General features: G+C 55.2%; 3 protein-coding genes across 26 annotated transcripts in view; 1 reads left to right on the top strand and 2 right to left on the bottom strand.

The window, feature by feature from the left end:
• SYNGAP1 (synaptic Ras GTPase activating protein 1) overlaps positions 1-5,596 on the bottom strand; it is a 31,829-nt gene extending 26,233 nt beyond the window's left edge. For 8 of the 13 annotated variants that reach the window (XR_011995824.1, XR_011995823.1, XR_011995835.1 and 5 more), the window contains exons 1-2: positions 5,346-5,491; positions 1,930-2,051 (exon numbers count right to left, since the gene is read on the bottom strand). Coding sequence is in view for 8 of the 13 variants with exons in the window: in XM_072729899.1 (XP_072586000.1) it covers positions 1,930-2,051; positions 5,346-5,412 (189 nt within the window). In the remaining 5 variants the exon portion in view is untranslated. Of the gene's footprint in view, positions 1-1,929; positions 2,052-5,345 lie in introns of all 13 variants that reach the window. The other 5 variants (XR_011995837.1, XM_072729909.1, XM_072729960.1 and 2 more) reach the window with 5 other exon arrangements.
• A 1,926-nt stretch (positions 5,597-7,522) lies between these two features.
• Positions 7,523-9,140, top strand: CUTA (cutA divalent cation tolerance homolog). 4 transcript variants are annotated; one of them, XM_025990726.2, is made up of 6 exons: positions 7,523-7,639; positions 8,032-8,240; positions 8,421-8,480; positions 8,585-8,630; positions 8,750-8,799; positions 8,920-9,140. In XM_025990726.2, exons 2-6 carry the CDS (start codon positions 8,059-8,061, stop codon positions 9,044-9,046), a joined length of 465 nt encoding a protein of 154 aa, XP_025846511.1. In that variant the 5' UTR covers positions 7,523-7,639; positions 8,032-8,058; the 3' UTR covers positions 9,047-9,140. The 4 variants fall into 4 exon arrangements, with proteins under 4 accessions (XP_025846511.1, XP_025846510.1, XP_025846509.1 ...); XM_025990725.2 differs by having other exon boundaries at positions 7,629-7,771; XM_025990724.2 differs by lacking the exon at positions 7,523-7,639 and adding an exon at positions 7,646-7,840.
• Positions 9,141-9,243: 103 nt separating this feature from the next.
• Positions 9,244-14,710, bottom strand: PHF1 (PHD finger protein 1). Of its 9 annotated transcripts, none has more exons than XM_025990715.2 (15): positions 14,150-14,710; positions 13,262-13,437; positions 13,088-13,169; positions 12,884-12,979; positions 12,353-12,453; positions 12,111-12,259; positions 11,815-11,910; positions 11,569-11,637; positions 11,344-11,467; positions 11,171-11,238; positions 10,898-11,002; positions 10,584-10,773; positions 10,400-10,494; positions 10,044-10,124; positions 9,244-9,882 (listed from the first exon to the last, which is right to left on the bottom strand). In XM_025990715.2, exons 2-15 carry the CDS (start codon positions 13,418-13,420, stop codon positions 9,594-9,596), a joined length of 1,704 nt encoding a protein of 567 aa, XP_025846500.1. In that variant the 5' UTR covers positions 13,421-13,437; positions 14,150-14,710; the 3' UTR covers positions 9,244-9,593. The 9 variants fall into 9 exon arrangements, with proteins under 9 accessions (XP_025846500.1, XP_025846501.1, XP_025846504.1 ...); XM_025990716.2 differs by having other exon boundaries at positions 10,044-10,121; positions 14,150-14,698; XM_025990719.2 differs by having other exon boundaries at positions 10,400-10,514; positions 14,150-14,690.
• Between the last annotated feature and the right edge of the window lie 140 nt (positions 14,711-14,850).

The following is a 14,850-nucleotide window of genomic DNA, read 5'->3' as shown; positions in this document are numbered from 1 at the left end:
TCTCTCTCCCCACTCCCTCCCAGTCCCTCCCAGTCTCTCTCCCTCGTTTCCCTCCCGTCCCACCCTCCTCTTTCCTCCATTTCTTTTGAAAACCCCTCCGGGAAATTCTCCCGAAGCCGACTCAGCTCTGCTCGCAACCCCGGGGGAGTCTGCTACTCTGGTAATCCCCTTTCCCCTTGACCTTCAGTTCCTCCATTGTCCCCGCTTCCCTCCCAACCTCCCACCTCCCTCACCACCTTCCCTCCCTCCGTGCCTGTCATGGGGGTAGCAGAAGCTGCATTTATAATCAGTATCTACAGCTTGTCTCCCTCCCACGGCCCGGCTTTCGGCCAGACTGGGACCCAACCTCCCCGCTCCCCTCAGAGGGCCTGGTCACCTCCCCCCACCCTTCATCTCCTTCCCTTGCCCCCCACTCAACCACGGTCACTTGCCTCCTTCTCTTGAGCCATTCCCTCTCCCTGAGCCTCATCCCCAGCTCCAATCCTCCAATCTTCTCCAGCTGGACAAGAACCACCTTGCTAGCCCCTAGCCCCAGATCCACAACCTACCCACTTCCAGCCCTGTGTGGTTCTACACACTGCTCACCCCCCCATCCACCCCCACCATTCCCACTCAGACCTGTGCCCAGCTCTCATTCCTTCATTACCCCCACCCTCATCCTTACAACGGTCCCCACTCTTATTGGTTCCAGTTCCCCCAGTTCATCCTACAGACTCCAACCTTTGGTCAAGACCTACAACCGCTAGTGAATCACTCAAATGCCCCTCAATGCCTAAAACTTGGGACTTTTGAACCACCTCTGCCTTTAAAGTCATCATGTCCTCCCCTAGACACCTGGATTTCACTCTGTGACCTGGAAGCTCTAACCAGCCTCTCTACACTCTCCTTTGGCTCTCAGGTACCTCCAAACCCTGGTTAACCCCAACTCTGATTCTAGCCCTGCCTCACCACACCCTCCCCAACAGGATCAGAAGCACATCTCTCATGACCTCACTGGTCTCCAAGGCTACCTATCACTCTCTAAAGCAGGTTCCCCAAATCACCCCCACTCCCTGAATCTGGGCATCTACCTTTCATATCTGTACCCTCTGTTTCCTCTGATGAGTCCTCTGCTGCTGACCCAGTGCCCAATTGGAACACCCCCCCCCCCCAACGGCTCTGCATGGGCCCCAGCTCCCACACTCTGACTAGTCCCTGCCAACTCCCACTTGAAGTTCTTCAGAAAATGTCCCCTACTTCCAGTTCCTCTCATTCCCCAGGCACCTCTTCCCTTATATCCTCTCCCCCCCCCCCCCCCCCATTGATGTCCCTGGTGAAAGCCCAACTGGTCTCTCTAAACCCTGACCTCAGGCACCTTCCCAGGCTTCACCACCATCCACACCAAGATCCAGAATGCTATCATTTCTCCCAGTACCCTCTGACCCCCTCTCAGTCCCAGTTTCCCTCAGTCCCCACTCCTCCCATGATAGAGGCAGGCCTGGGAGTGGTGAGTGATGGGTCTTGCTGGGGTGGGGGGAGAACAGGAGAGGGTTCTTGAGGACCACTCAGGAAGTGGTCCCTCCAAAGCAATGCCCATTTTGCCACCCCTTCCCCAAGGCCTTGTTTCTATTTCCTGTCCTAACCTATCCCACAATCTGGGCAGAGCTACAACAGGAGCCACCCCCAAGTCTTCAGAACCACATCTCCTCCCCAACACTGCACATGGCCCTGAAAGATCCCCTGGCCAAGGTGAGAGAATGCCCGCACTTTTGCACACCCCAATCCAAATCTCAATCTCAGTGGCCACCCTCCTCAGACTGCTTGCAAATGTTTCTCTCTTTGCCTTCTCTGTGTCTCTCACCCCTTCGCTAATGAAGCCTTTCCTTATCTTTCTCTCTACATTCTCCATGCTACCCAGAGGTCTTTCCCCAGCCTTCCCACTCTGCTCACCTCATCCTCATCCAGCATGAGAAGCTGGTTCCCCGAGATGATGCAGAACCGTGGGTTCCAACCAGGACGATCATATGGGGAATGAACGTATTGGGTTCGATGCATAGGGGGTCCCCGTACATCTAGGGGACAGAGACACACAGAAATGGTAAGGGAGGTTCTATGCACTTAGGAGACAGAGGCCCAAAATGGCAAGAAAAGAGTCCACAAAGTGGGAGTAGGAGACCCCACCCGCCCTGAGATCACAGATTGGGGGGAGGCACATGGTAACTTATTTTAAGGGAACAGAAGATAAGCCTGTATGTCTTGGGGGAAGGAGAGGAGGGGAAATCACATCACAGGGGGCTCTGTAGATTTGAGGAAAGAAATACAGAGGGGTGCTCCAGGAGGGGAATTATATCATGACACAGAGGGTACACGTTCAGAGGCAGAGAAAGACAGTCAAGATCTCCATCCATGTCCAAAAAATGAAAAGATTGAGGGTACAGCAGAACTGGCAGAAGAAAAGCACACACAGATGGTGGTGGCAGGGGACAGGGAAGAGGGAGGGCATCTAGATAACTGCAGAAGATAAGGACTTGGAGGGAAGGTGGCTCCCCCAGCTGTAAAACTGAGTGGAAAAAGCTACACAGCTGTGAGAAAGAAGGATGGGGTAGGGGTGTAGGAATATTTGGTCTTGAAATTCTGAGAGCTAAACATCTGGAAAAGAGAGGAAGGGAGGGAGATGACCTGTTCAGAGTCAGAGACAGGAGAGGGCCTCTTCTGCCTCTCTATTCTCAGCTCTCTCCTCCCCTAGCCCAACCCTGCTCAACCTCTAGGGAAAGTTCTGGTTCTTCTGATGGTAGGGGGAGGATAGGTCTTGTCAACATCTGGCTGTAGGGGGGCACAGCTAGAGAGTGAGGAGGTAGAAAATATGCCTTTGTTTGAAGGAACAGAGACTGAATCAATCTCTTCTCTCACTCCATGCCCAGAGATCAAAGATTCTATACTGCCCCCTCTCTTCACTTAGTCTCCATAGACAGGATGAAAGCCAACTCCACAGGTGAGGAACCTCTCCAAGGCACAGTGAGGAGCTTGAGGAAAAAAGGGGAAGGAAGAAAGGAAGATCCAGGTCTGGGATGGAGAGGGGGCCTCCAAAAGCTCAAGCTGGGGATGCAGACAAACTTCTAGAAAAGAACAGTAGACCAAGCGTTGCCCATGCTCAGAGGTGCCCCCAGGGGCATCTTACCCAACTTAGCTGTTCTTCCCAATCCCCTATCCTTGCAAACTGTCTCTCTTTTAAATCCCAGTGCCACACACCATCACAGGGAACAATAGGCCTTATGGAAGTGAGAAGGAAATCAAAGTGGTGACATTAAAGTGATAGAAAATGGGTTTAAGGTATCAGAGAAACAATTTAGAAACAATTTAGAGGAAGAAGAATCAAATTCTGTCACCTTTACAAGATAATTAATCATGAGTACAGTGCAGGAAAACAACTTGGCCCTTAAACTTCACTGTAACTGAATACATTGAATAGGAAACTTTTTGAAAAGTCTAGCCCCTTTCTGTCTACAAACGTGTTCTTCAAATTTACCCAAACCACAAATAAGAGTCAGAGATGAACCCCTAGCATACAATCTTCAGAAACCCCAACACTTTGAGACTTTGACTATCTTAGAGCCATCTCAGAGATTCCATCTGATACCCGCCAGATACAGAGATCACCAGTCCCTGGGCTCTGAGACTGCACACACTGCAGGCAACATGCCCACTGCACTCAGACTCTGAGGACTCCCAGAGGAGAAATCTGTTGATATATCTAATAATTCTTGGAGGGGCTGGTTCAGGCTGCAGCCACAGGGAGGCAGGTTAGAGTTCAGGGGATACCTTCCTCCTGGGGAGCAGGGAAGGGTTACAGGGAACTTAGCTTAGAAGCCACTCTGGAGACACACACCCCACACACACATACTGTCTAGACTTAAGTAAGGATGATTCTGAGAGGCAGATGCAAGAGACAGACCAACACAGCTGAGAAAAGGGAAAAATTTACTAGGATAAGAAGTCCCACAGGGATCAGATGGGGATGCCTTGTAGGCCCTGTTCCAAACATCAAAACCTGCCTCTTTGCACCCAAATCTCCAACACCCCAGGAAGTAGAGGAGACCAGAAAAGAGGAATGGGTGGTAAGAGCTGAGGTGTTAGGGGAAAGTGGGTAGGCATAGATTTGCAGTGACAAGATGGGGAGTGAGGCAGGGACAGAGGATGGCCTGGGAGACAAATCACAGGGATAGATTTCAGAGAAAAGAACACAGAAATGAGAGTAAATTCCTGGGGACAAGGGAATATACCAGAAGAGCCCAACTGGACATGGGGCAGAGGAAACGAGGTGCACCTAACAGGGGTATTTAGACAAGGGGATCATGAAGGACAGGTGAAGAGGTGGTAGAGATATAAGGGAGCTACCAGATAGAACAGAGGGAGAGAGAATGGACCAGAGCAAGGACTGATATGAGGGAAGGACAGAGGGGGACTCATATAAGGAACGGACACCATATGGGGGGAAAGATATAGGTGAGGGACACCAGAGGAGGGAGGGGGAATGGTAATAGGGACTGGAGGTGGGGGAGGGGGGTAAAAGTGGTGAAGTGAAGGGAGCGGATAGGACCCCAGGGGATACATTTCACTGCTCAAAGGCCTTAAGGAGGGTCAGAGTCTAGGGCAGGGTCCTAACCTGTCCTCTACTTCCATCACCCAAATCTTACTTCTATTGCCCCCTCCCCCCCTCAATAAACACACACATAATTTGGCCCTCCCCCTGCCCTGGTCTATCCTCCCCCAGCCCATTCCCTCTCTCCTCTCTTCCCTCCATCTGGACCCTCCATTTCCCCCACCCCCCACTGCCTCCCTCTCTCTCCATCTGGCCCCTTCTTCTTTCCCTCCATCCTCCTCTCTTCTTCAACCCCCTACCATCCTCTGAGCCCTTCCACCGTATTCTACCCCCCATCTTCTTTGCTTTTTTCACCCCTATGTTTTCATTTCTCCCTCCTAGCCCCTCTCCTAAGACTCTGTCCTCCTATTTCCTTAATATTTTCCTCATCTCTCAGCTCCTACCTCCAAATTATTTCTGCAGCTCTTCCCCCAACCCTATCCTTCTCTCTTCCCACCATTTCTGGCGATCTATTTCCTCTTCATCATTTTCCCCTCAGCCCCCTTCAAAGCCTGTTTCCTGGCGCCTACGGCCCCTAGCTACCCCTACCCTCTGGCCTCCAATCTCTCCTTCCCCACTGCTCCCATCCCAACCTTCCCGGTCCTCTCTCTCCCTCCATTTCAGCTGCTCCCCTCCCTGGCCCCGGCTCTGCCCCCCCCCCCCGCCCCTGCCCCTCCCCCTCTTGCTCCCCCCCCCACTGGCCCTCCCCCTCCCCTCCCCACCGTACCTCTGAAGGGGGCATAGGACATCGCGGGGATGCTCCCCCGATGGATGGAGGCGCGAGACCTGCTCATCAGGCCTGGGGGGGAGGGGGCGGGGGGACGGGGGAGAAAGAGAAGAGAGAAAGAGGGGGAGAGAGAGGGGGAGAAGGAGGAGGAGGTGGAGGAGGAGGAGGAGGAGGAGAGAGGAGGAGAGAGGAGCGGAGAGGAGCGGAGAGGAGGAGAGAGGAGGAGGAGGAGGAGAATAGGAGCCAACGGCAGCAGCGGCAGCCGGGAGAGAGGGGGGGGGGGCGGGGGAGCGAGCAAGAGAGGAGAGAGCAGGAGGAGGAGGAGAGAGAGACTCTGCAGCCCCCACCCCTACTGAGTGAGAACCAGAGAGAGAGACCCCTGACTCAAAAACACACCAGACTGAGAGAGAGCACAGTTCTAAAGATGTAGACCTCAGATCCCGAGACTGACAGACCCCAGACCACAGATATCTTGTTGCCCACCCCAGGGGTGGGGATTAATCTGAGGCACAAAACCTGAAATCTAGAGGAAAAGAGACTCTGATCTCAGAAAAAAAAAAAAAAAAAGACCCCGGGTCCCCCATTGAGGGAAGGGTCAGAGATCAAAATATGAGTGTCCAGTTTCAAAAAGGTTCTCCACAGCCACAGAAGTCTTAGACCCTAGAATCAGACAGTGATTTCAGGAACCAAGATCAGAGACCTAGAGTCAAAGAAAAAGATGAGATCCAGATTCAGAAAAAAACAGAGCTAGAATTAGTTCTTAGGGGACTCAGATCCAGAGAGGTACCAGACCCCAGACTTAAATCGCAGAGAAAAGAAACTGCAGACTCCGAGACTGATAACTCAAGAGACAGAGAAACTCCAGACCTGGGGTTTGAGGATGGGCAGAAGGCAGAGGGGCAGGGAGAGATATTCATGTAGCTCAGAGATGTTAAATGCAGAGACCCCCAAGCTCATAAAGAGTTTGAAAGACCTCGACAAAGAGTCATCAAGCTCCCAGGAGCACAGAAACTCCCAAAACAAAAAGGAAACTTGGTCTGGAAAAAGATCCCACTGCAAATACAGAAAGGCCCTACAGAGATCTAGCTCATAAACTCCAAACCCAAAGACAGAGTTCAGGAAGACCCCATCCTCAGAGATGCAGCTATGAGAGGACTCTGATAAACACCCAGTCACACCCACCCAGCAGGTGGAGACCCCAAAACTTGAAAGGAGGGGGAATACTGGGTAGGGGGAGTGGCAAGAGGCTTTCCTCTGCTGCCTCCCTCCCACCTGTCTCTCCTCTCATTGGCCCCTCTCTCCATTTTTGGGTCACTGGATGTGCTTGGGCCCCAGGGAAGTTATGTAGGACAGGTCCTGGCTCCTAGGGGGATGGGTTAAGGGAAGGAGACCCAAGACTCAGAGGTATACTAGTCCTGGAGAGTTAAATAGGAGGGAGGGTAAGGGACAAAAGGACTATCACTGCTTCCTTGTGTCCTCCATATCCCCAACCCGAAGCCCTCTCTCCTCGGCTCCCCCCTTCACCAGTCTGTCTCCTCCTTTGGGGTTTCAATTAGCAAGGCTGAATTGCCCTCAGCCCCATTTTCATCACCCTTTATCCCATTTACAGGGTCTCACTGTCCCTTTAAAATGCATCTTTCCCACCTGACCATCGTCTTGCATTGCCCATCCCTGCCTAATCACTATCCCCTGCCCAGGGCCAGCTGGCTCCTCAGATTATCGTTCACCACCCAACCCGGCATATGTCAGTCCTGACCAAAGAGGCAGGGGGCGCTCTCCACCCCCGAGGGTCAGTCTTCTCAGACCCGCCCACTCTTTAAGGCCTCGGGAACAGTGCAGGGGCTGTAACTGGGCACACTCTGGGGGTTAAGGACGATTCCCCACGCCACAACCTGGCGCATCTAGTCGGCGGGGTCTCCAGCCCCCTTTCCTAGCGCCAGGTCTCTCGTCACGTGGCCTGCGGGGCTGGCCTGTGATTGGCCTCCTCGCGCAGCTCATTGAGGTACGGCCGCCTGAAGACGACCGGCCCCCTCACGTGACAGTGGAACGCCGCTGCGGCTCTCCTCAGGCCGCAATTGGCTGTTTCCGGTTTACTCGGAAACGCGCGTGCCATTTCCGTGCACGTCTGCAGATCCAGCTGACGATTGGCCAAATTCCCTTTCGCTCCTCCCCCAGCAGGAGGCGGGGCAAGCCGGGCCCTGTGAGGGCCAGGATTGGCGGGCTCTGGAGGTTCGGGGCCGGCTTCTACTGTCACGTGGTGTGTGCGGTTTTCTTATCACGTGGGTGCTGCCCAGGTAAGAAGAGGCCGCTCTTCCTGGGCCTGGGGTCCCTTCTCGGCGTTCCGTGCGGTTTTTGATAGTCAACTCTGCAGCAGCGTAGGCTGCATGAGGGGAGGGCGGGCTCCCGCAATCCTGCTCGGCGGAGGGGTGAGTGACCGGCCCCGCCCCTTCCGGTCCTCGAAGCCTCGACCACCGCCCTCACCCAAAATCCTAGAGGTTGGCTCCTGAGGGGGGAATGAAAGCCGAGTCGGCCTTAGTTTCCCAAGTTTCTCTTCCAGCTTCAGGGACCTTTTCCTTCGGTGTGCAGAAGAGGGTGGGCAGGGCCTGTCTATTCAAGGGAAGGGTTCCCGAGATGCGACTTCCTCGGGTACTTGTGGGGTGACACCAGGTTCATTTCGTGCTCTCAGGCCGCTCTGCTCCTGTCTCTCCTTTGGATGCCGGCGCTGTTGCCTGTGGCCTCCCGCCTTCTTTTGCTACCCCGAGCTCTGCTGTCCATGGCTTCAGGAAGCCCCCCGTCCCAGCCTTCGCCGGCTTCAAGCTCCGGCTATGTTCCCGGCTCTGTCTCTGCAGCCTTTGTCACCTGCCCCAACGAGAAGGTCGCCAAGGAGATCGCCAGGTGGGGGACCTCAGTGTGGAGCGAGGAAGGAGGATCATGACCGGAGAGAGTTGGGGGTGGGAAGGAGTGCGCTCCCTAGCTTCCTGCCTGATCTCGGGCTTTGGAACCCTGTCTCTGGGCTGCCAGTGCAGAAAGTCAGGTCATAGGGCGTTCTGAATGGGGCTTTGTCTTCACCTTCAGGGCTGTGGTGGAGAAGCGGCTGGCAGCCTGCGTTAACCTCATCCCTCAGATTACATCCATGTGAGTCAGGAGTTGGGGGGTTAACCTAATTCTAGGGGCTTATGGGCAATACTTTTCCTTGAGGACAATCTTTGCTCCCTAAACACTCTCCCTAACCTTTTCAGCTATGAGTGGAAAGGAAAGATTGAGGAAGACAATGAGGTGCTGATGGTGAGAAACATTTTCCCATCCGATGAAACCTCAATTCCCTGACTCTCATCCCTCTCCCTTATCTGACATCCTGGAATCAACCCCACTCCTTGATTGTCATGTTTATCTTTGCCTCTTAGATGATTAAAACCCAAAGTTCCTTGGTTCCAGCTTTGACAGATTTCATTCGGTGAGAATTTTGACGTGGGTAGCCATGACGGTGTGGGGGTCTAGCACTTGCTGGGTGGTCTCGGGGTGGGGGCTCCTTTAGGTATATCTTTTTGAGTGATCCCCTCCCATTTTTCCACAGTTCTGTGCACCCTTATGAAGTGGCTGAAGTGATTGCATTGCCTGTGGAGCAGGGGAACTCCCCATACCTGCATTGGGTGCGCCAGGTTACAGAGTCAGTTTCAGACTCCAGCACAGCCCTACCATGATGAGCCCTGTCTCTGCCATGTTCCCCTCCTATACTTCAATGCCCTTGACTTCCACGTGATGACTGGGCCCCTAATAAATCCTGTCTGTAGTTCACTCTGCATTTTTCCTTGTCACATATGTGAATTTGGCTGGGAAGATTAGAAGTGCTTCTAGTCCCCGGTGTTCTCATCTTCCAGAATGACCCAGGGCTGCTAGATTTGTTTATTTATGTTTATTTCAATCATACAGAGTCTGGGACCCTTTATCATTCCCCCCCTCCTCAGTCTCCGTCCCCAGGGGTTAAATAATTTTAAAAAATATTTAAAAAGCTGTAACAAAATAACATCAAAGGAAATAGGAAGAGGGATGGAGGAAGGGTCAGGAATCGGGAAGGGAATAGAGAAGAGAGAGCCTCTTCCCCAGCCCCCTCACCTGGATTCCAGCCTGGGCAGTAGGGAGAACTATCCCCCTACCTCCCCAGGTACATCCCAGCTGTAGGTGAGGTCAGAGGTCAGGGTATGAAAGTGCCGGTGTGTGTGAATGGGGAAGTAGGCAGAGGCAGGCTGTTCAGAAGATGCCCCCACCTCCCCACTCAACCAGGTACTGCACAGAACCATCAGGCCGTACTCTCCGAGCAAGGACCCGGACAGGGTCCCCTCGGGATAGGTAACCAACCCCACCTCGGACTCCTCCCCCAGTCCCAGGAGACAAACTACGGCACAGGGGAGAAGGGGGTGCAGAGCGTCTAGGAAGACCTGGGGAGGGGGCTGGGACTGAGGAAGATGAGGCAGTCATCGAGTGGGGGGCACTTTTAGGGATGTCTGTGGGGAAACCAATGTGAAGTTCCAGGGGTGACCTAGGGAGAGAAGGCAATCGTGAGTCCAGATGCCGATAAGGATGGACCAAAAACGGAGCTGACATGTGAATCAGAGGCACCAAGATACCACATTAGAGACTGAGGAACTTAAGAGCACACAGGTGAAGAGGGGTGGCACAGGTAAAGGGGTAGAATCTCACCTGTCTGGGGGTTCACCATCCCCAGAGGTCCCTGCGGTGCTGGCAGAGGGGTGGAAGGAAGCGAACATCCGGATGGGACTGCTGGGTTTGGGGAGGGGGAAAGTCAGGACCCGAAGCAGGGGAACAGGATCCTCTCCCACGAAGAAGAGCAAAGCTCAAACAGCCCCAAGGAATCCCCATCCCCAGAACACTAGGAATCCAGACATTGGTTCTGGAAGTATCTCTAGGACAAGAAGTGGGTAGCCAAGTGGGAGACGGACAATAATTCTGGGTAAGAAAGTCCAGAAAATGTAGACAATTGAAGGAGAGATTCTAAGGGTACATGCATCTGCTTGGAATGGGGAAGGAGCACTGACCTGGGCAGGCAGCGGGCATCTGTGGGCCGGAAGTTGTAGCCGCTGCTGCCCTGGTAACTCTGGTTAGGGCTGGGGGGTGGTGGAGACACTGAGGCCTAGAAGAAGGAGCAAAGGACTGAGAGGGAATCCTTCATTCCTTCCCACACCACCATTTGGCTCCACGGGGGTGCCCCTGCCCCTGTACCTGCAGTGCCCTCTGCAGACGAGCCCGCTCCCTTTGCTCCGGGGGCTCGGGCTGATTGCGCACTGCTGAGGGTGGCCCCAGCTCCTCCATTTTCCCCTTCTGCCTCCTCCTCAGGGGCTCTGGCTCCGGCCTCCGGCGCTTCCCCAGGGGACGTGAGACCCCTCCCCCAGGGCCCTGCCCTGAAGGGAAGCTGTAAGAGGCCTCCTTATCCCCCCAGCCCCCTCCCGGACACCCCAAAGACCTCCCCATATCCATACATATGCCTCCCTCCATTAATACCCTGAGAACTTCCCCATCCTCCCTGGACCAGTGACCTGGTGGGGGCTCTGTCTCCAGTAAGGGGCTCCACAGGGGGAGGGATCCGAGCATGGAGACCAAACAAGCATTTCCTCTTCTTAATCTCCCTCCCTGAAATGAAACTGGGGTGAGAAAAGAAATGATATAGGGTCAGTGCCATAATAAAGGGCCCCTCTGATGCTATTATTCAATCTTTTTCAGAGATGATCTTCCAGGTGAGTTGCAGCCCCTTCCCTCCCAGGCTTCCATATTTGCATCTGCATTTCTTTCTGAACCTCCTTCCAACTCACCGGTCTTTGTGGCTGTTGAGAGCAGAGAGGAGTTTGGAAGAACGTTCTCCCTTAGGGGTGTCTGAGAGCTGGGAAAGGAGAACGGGATCAGGGAAGCAATAGTCCCTCTCCCTTCTCCCTTTCTCCATCCTTCCCTGTTCCACTCTCACTCCCAAAGCCTCAATACCCCTTACCTCCCCGAGGAGCAAACTGTCCCAATTCTCAGAGGTGAAGGGGAGGATCTCACGGTCAAAATCAAAGTATTTTTTCTTACAGCAAACGCTGAGGTGATAGAGGACAAGATGGGCCACATCCACCCTGGAGAAATAATGATTTGTCAATACAAAAGCCTGGAGAGCCCCAAGGTGGGAGGCTGGGGGTGCTGAGAGAGGAGCCATGTGGAGGTGGTGCCAACTCACCAGCGAAGCTGTAGCCTCCTGACCTTCTCAGGGCCACCCCGACACACACAGCATTCGAACTCGTAGAACCTGGAAGTGGGCGAGGGGGAGAGAGCATGGAGGACTTATGAGTAAGGATGGGGTGCGTAGAGGAGGTGAGCTTCAGAGGCTGGGGAGACATGGAGCTGAGGCAGCATGGGGGCCTGAGAGGGTAGAGCAGGGCAAGAGTGCTCTCCCTTGGCTCCCAGAGAGCCAGCCCCATCTCACCTGTCCCCGTAGAGGAGCGGCTTGCTCAGACACTGGGTGCAGGCCTCATGGAACCACTGCAGGCAGCTCTGGCACTGCAACATTTTCAGGTTCCACCTGAAAGGGAACACAGGACTGGTGACCTCCAGACACTGCCCCAACCTGAATGGCCCCAAACCCTACTCACCACCTACTTCTGCTTTCTTCAGCACTCCCTTCATCCTATTCTTTCTCCTTCATTCCCCAGGATCCCCCCACCCACTCCATCATTCATTCCCTCCCCACCACTCCTCCACCCCTATCCCTCATTTACTCACTCCCCAGGGCCACCACAGTAACAGTAGCTCTGCTGCCGGTTGCTCAGATGTCCAGCGTCCCAGTCTAGCCCCTTTAGTCCATATGGCAGTGACAGCTTCATGCCCAGCATGGCCCGGGCATAGGGGCCCTTCTTCAGTGCACCCCCCCTCTGCAGGGAGGAAACAGGCCACCTCAGAGGGGTAGGGAACAGGAAGGCTTGGGAGACGTGGTGGGGGAGACTCCCACAGAATGGTGACCTTACCTTGGTGGCAATGGCAAAGACACACTGGCGACAGACCCAGGATGTGCCCTCTCCCTCTCCAGGGGCTGGGGCCCTTGGAACGTGGCAGTCCTGGTGATAAGCTGAATAATGATAATATTGATGGTAGACCATTTACTGCACAGTATACCTGTGTGTGCTAGTGACTGGGATAGGAGGAGTCTGGGCCACCTCATTTCATCTTTGACTGTGATCTGACTGCAGTGGATAAGTTACCCTTATTTTACAGGTGAGGGAACAGGCTCCTAGGGGCTTGGGAATTTGCCCAAGATTTTATGGTTAGTAAAGGTGTATTTGAACCATTCTCTGTCTACAAAGCCCACACCTCCTGATTCCATGGCTATTTCTCCCTGTGCTGGAAGAGAGGTTACAGAGTTGAGGAGACTAGCCAGAGCAGTGGCTTGGGGACTCAGCCAGGACAGGTGGTCTAAAGATCAGTGGTGGAGGGAAGACTTAGAGGCAGCCTGGAAGGTTCAGGGCAAGCTAGACCATTTAGGTGTCCTGCCCTCTCACCATGGCGACACTTCTCACAGCTGACCAGCCGGTTTCCAGGGACCACAGTCTCAGAGCGACAGACACAGCAGAGGAGTTCCTCCCCGGGGAGGGCAGCTGTGAGGGAACAGTGTTGTGGGGCCTGTCCTTAAGCCCCCTTTACATCCCCCAAGCCAGGTTTCTGCTTTCCACAGCATGCACGTATTTGGGCCTCTAAGGTCTCACCAGGGCTAATGTCTTTCCATAGAACCAGAAACTGGGAATCGTCCTCAAACTGGACCAGACACACCTCCCGGGAACTGTCCACCTGGAATGGATGAGCACAGGAGATGAAACAAGAATCAGAACTACATAAGGAGAATGGGGGAAAGATAGTAAGTCAGAAGTCAAAGGTCTTACCTTCTTGATGGTCCCCAAGTATAGCAGTCCATCCGTCCACCTGGCCAGCACATCTTGACCCTCCCAAAGTCGAGGCCTGGGGCCTGAGGTGGGAGCAGGGGAGGCTGCGTCCCAAAGTGGGGGGGCACCAGAGCGGCTCAGCCGGGGGGGCTGTGCCATTGCATCCTGGGGGGGGGCTATCCAGAAGTGGGATGGGAGAAGGTTATGAATGTTGAGAAACTGTCCCTATTTTTCTTTGCCTCAAAGACTCAAGCAGCTGTGCTACCAGTCTCCAGATATGAAATACCTGGATAGGAAATCACACAGCACCCCTCCCAAGCTTCATGACTCCAGCTTTTCCAACTCTGGTGACTGGCTCTCCTCTCCCTAACACCCCCCACCCCCCAACCTAGTTCTCTAGTTTCCCAGCTTCCAGAGCTCCCCTGGGATACTGTATCCTGGCCTTGAGATTTTAGGAGGAATGATGGTTGCAGAAGCAAAGGTTACCATTCAGTTTCTACTGTCACCTTCTGTTTAGAGATACCGTAATTGGGGTGTTCTACCCAGAGAATGTGTTTTGGGAGCTTTCTGGAAATGTTTTCCAAATTAGAAACGGCTGCCTCCCCGGGCCCCTGTGTCTCCAGAACAATAATCCCGATGCCAGGTTATGTCAGGTCACCCTCAAATACGGGGCTCCCTGTCCCCCGGGTTAGATAACTTCCTTGAGTGCCCTGGGAGGGGGGCGTGTCCCAGTCCCGGTCTCTACTCCCCAGGACAGCGAGTCCCACAGGGGACTTGAGTCAGCCCAGCGCGAGCCGATGCCTGGGCGGCGAGGCTCTCCCGCCCGCGCCCTGCGCGCCGACCCCCAGCTCCCTGCCCCCCCACGGGCGCCTCCCGCCGCCTCCTTACCAGTGACAGCTGGGGCCGCCGGGAGCCGGGCAGAGGCAGACGTGGGAGACCGAGGCGAACCCCCCGCGCGGGGAGGGCACGTCTGGGCGTCGGAGGGCGGGCAGGCAAGGGCCGGGGGGTCCCCAGGCCCAGCCCCTCCGTCCCGGCAGCTCTGGGGCGTATGACGCAGCAGCCAAAGCAGCGGCAGCGGCAGGAGGAGGCGGCGGGGGGAAGGAGGGGAGGGGAGGGGAGGGACAAACCGGCTCGGGGGGAGGGTAGTGGGAGGGGAGGACTGGGGGGAAGGAGGAGCCGGTGGGGGGGCGGGCACCACCTCACCCCACCTCCCTCACCTCCAACGGGCCTAGAGGGCGCCGAACGGGTGGCGGCCTCCCCGCGGCTGGGGCGGGTGGAAAGTCAAGACCCAGAGCGAGAGGGAATCCCTGCAGCCCCTTCCTCGGAGGGAGATCCGCCCTCGGGGCAGCAGGGAATCCCCCCCTTCCCCGCAGCTGGCCTCCAGCCTGGCCCCCGCCCCATGCCACATCCGTTAACTGCCCCCCCAACCTCATGGTCACTCCAAGTCCCGCCCCTCGGCCCCAGTTCACGACCCCGCCCCCCATTCACCCGTCCCGTCGCCCCCGCCACGCCCTCCTCCCTCGAGTGCCCCGCCTTCCTCCCGCCTTTGCCCCGGCCCCGCCCTCCCCGTGGTAAGTCTCCCCCCGCCA

The sequence above is a fragment of the Vulpes vulpes genome, chromosome 1 (assembly GCF_048418805.1).
Source record: "Vulpes vulpes isolate BD-2025 chromosome 1, VulVul3, whole genome shotgun sequence".
Lineage (NCBI taxonomy): Eukaryota > Metazoa > Chordata > Mammalia > Carnivora > Canidae > Vulpes > Vulpes vulpes.
Note: the sequence above shows the minus strand (reverse complement) of the source record. Positions and strands in the feature narration are given on the sequence as shown.

Coding starts and splice junctions, on each gene's coding strand:
- PHF1 (XM_025990715.2), bottom strand. CDS start 13,420: ATGGCACAGCCCCCCCGGCTGAGCCGCTCTGGTGCCCCCCCACTTTGG. Junction 12,454..12,883: donor CTGTGAGAAGTGTCGCCATG/GTGAGAGGGCAG, acceptor ATCATTATTCAG/CTTATCACCAGGACTGCCAC. Junction 11,911..12,110: donor TACTGTGGTGGCCCTGGGGA/GTGAGTAAATGA, acceptor GTTCCCTTTCAG/GTGGAACCTGAAAATGTTGC.
- CUTA (XM_025990724.2), top strand. CDS start 7,730: ATGAGGGGAGGGCGGGCTCCCGCAATCCTGCTCGGCGGAGGGGTGAGT. Junction 7,841..8,031: donor CCTCACCCAAAATCCTAGAG/GTTGGCTCCTGA, acceptor TCGTGCTCTCAG/GCCGCTCTGCTCCTGTCTCT. Junction 8,631..8,749: donor AAGACAATGAGGTGCTGATG/GTGAGAAACATT, acceptor TTTGCCTCTTAG/ATGATTAAAACCCAAAGTTC.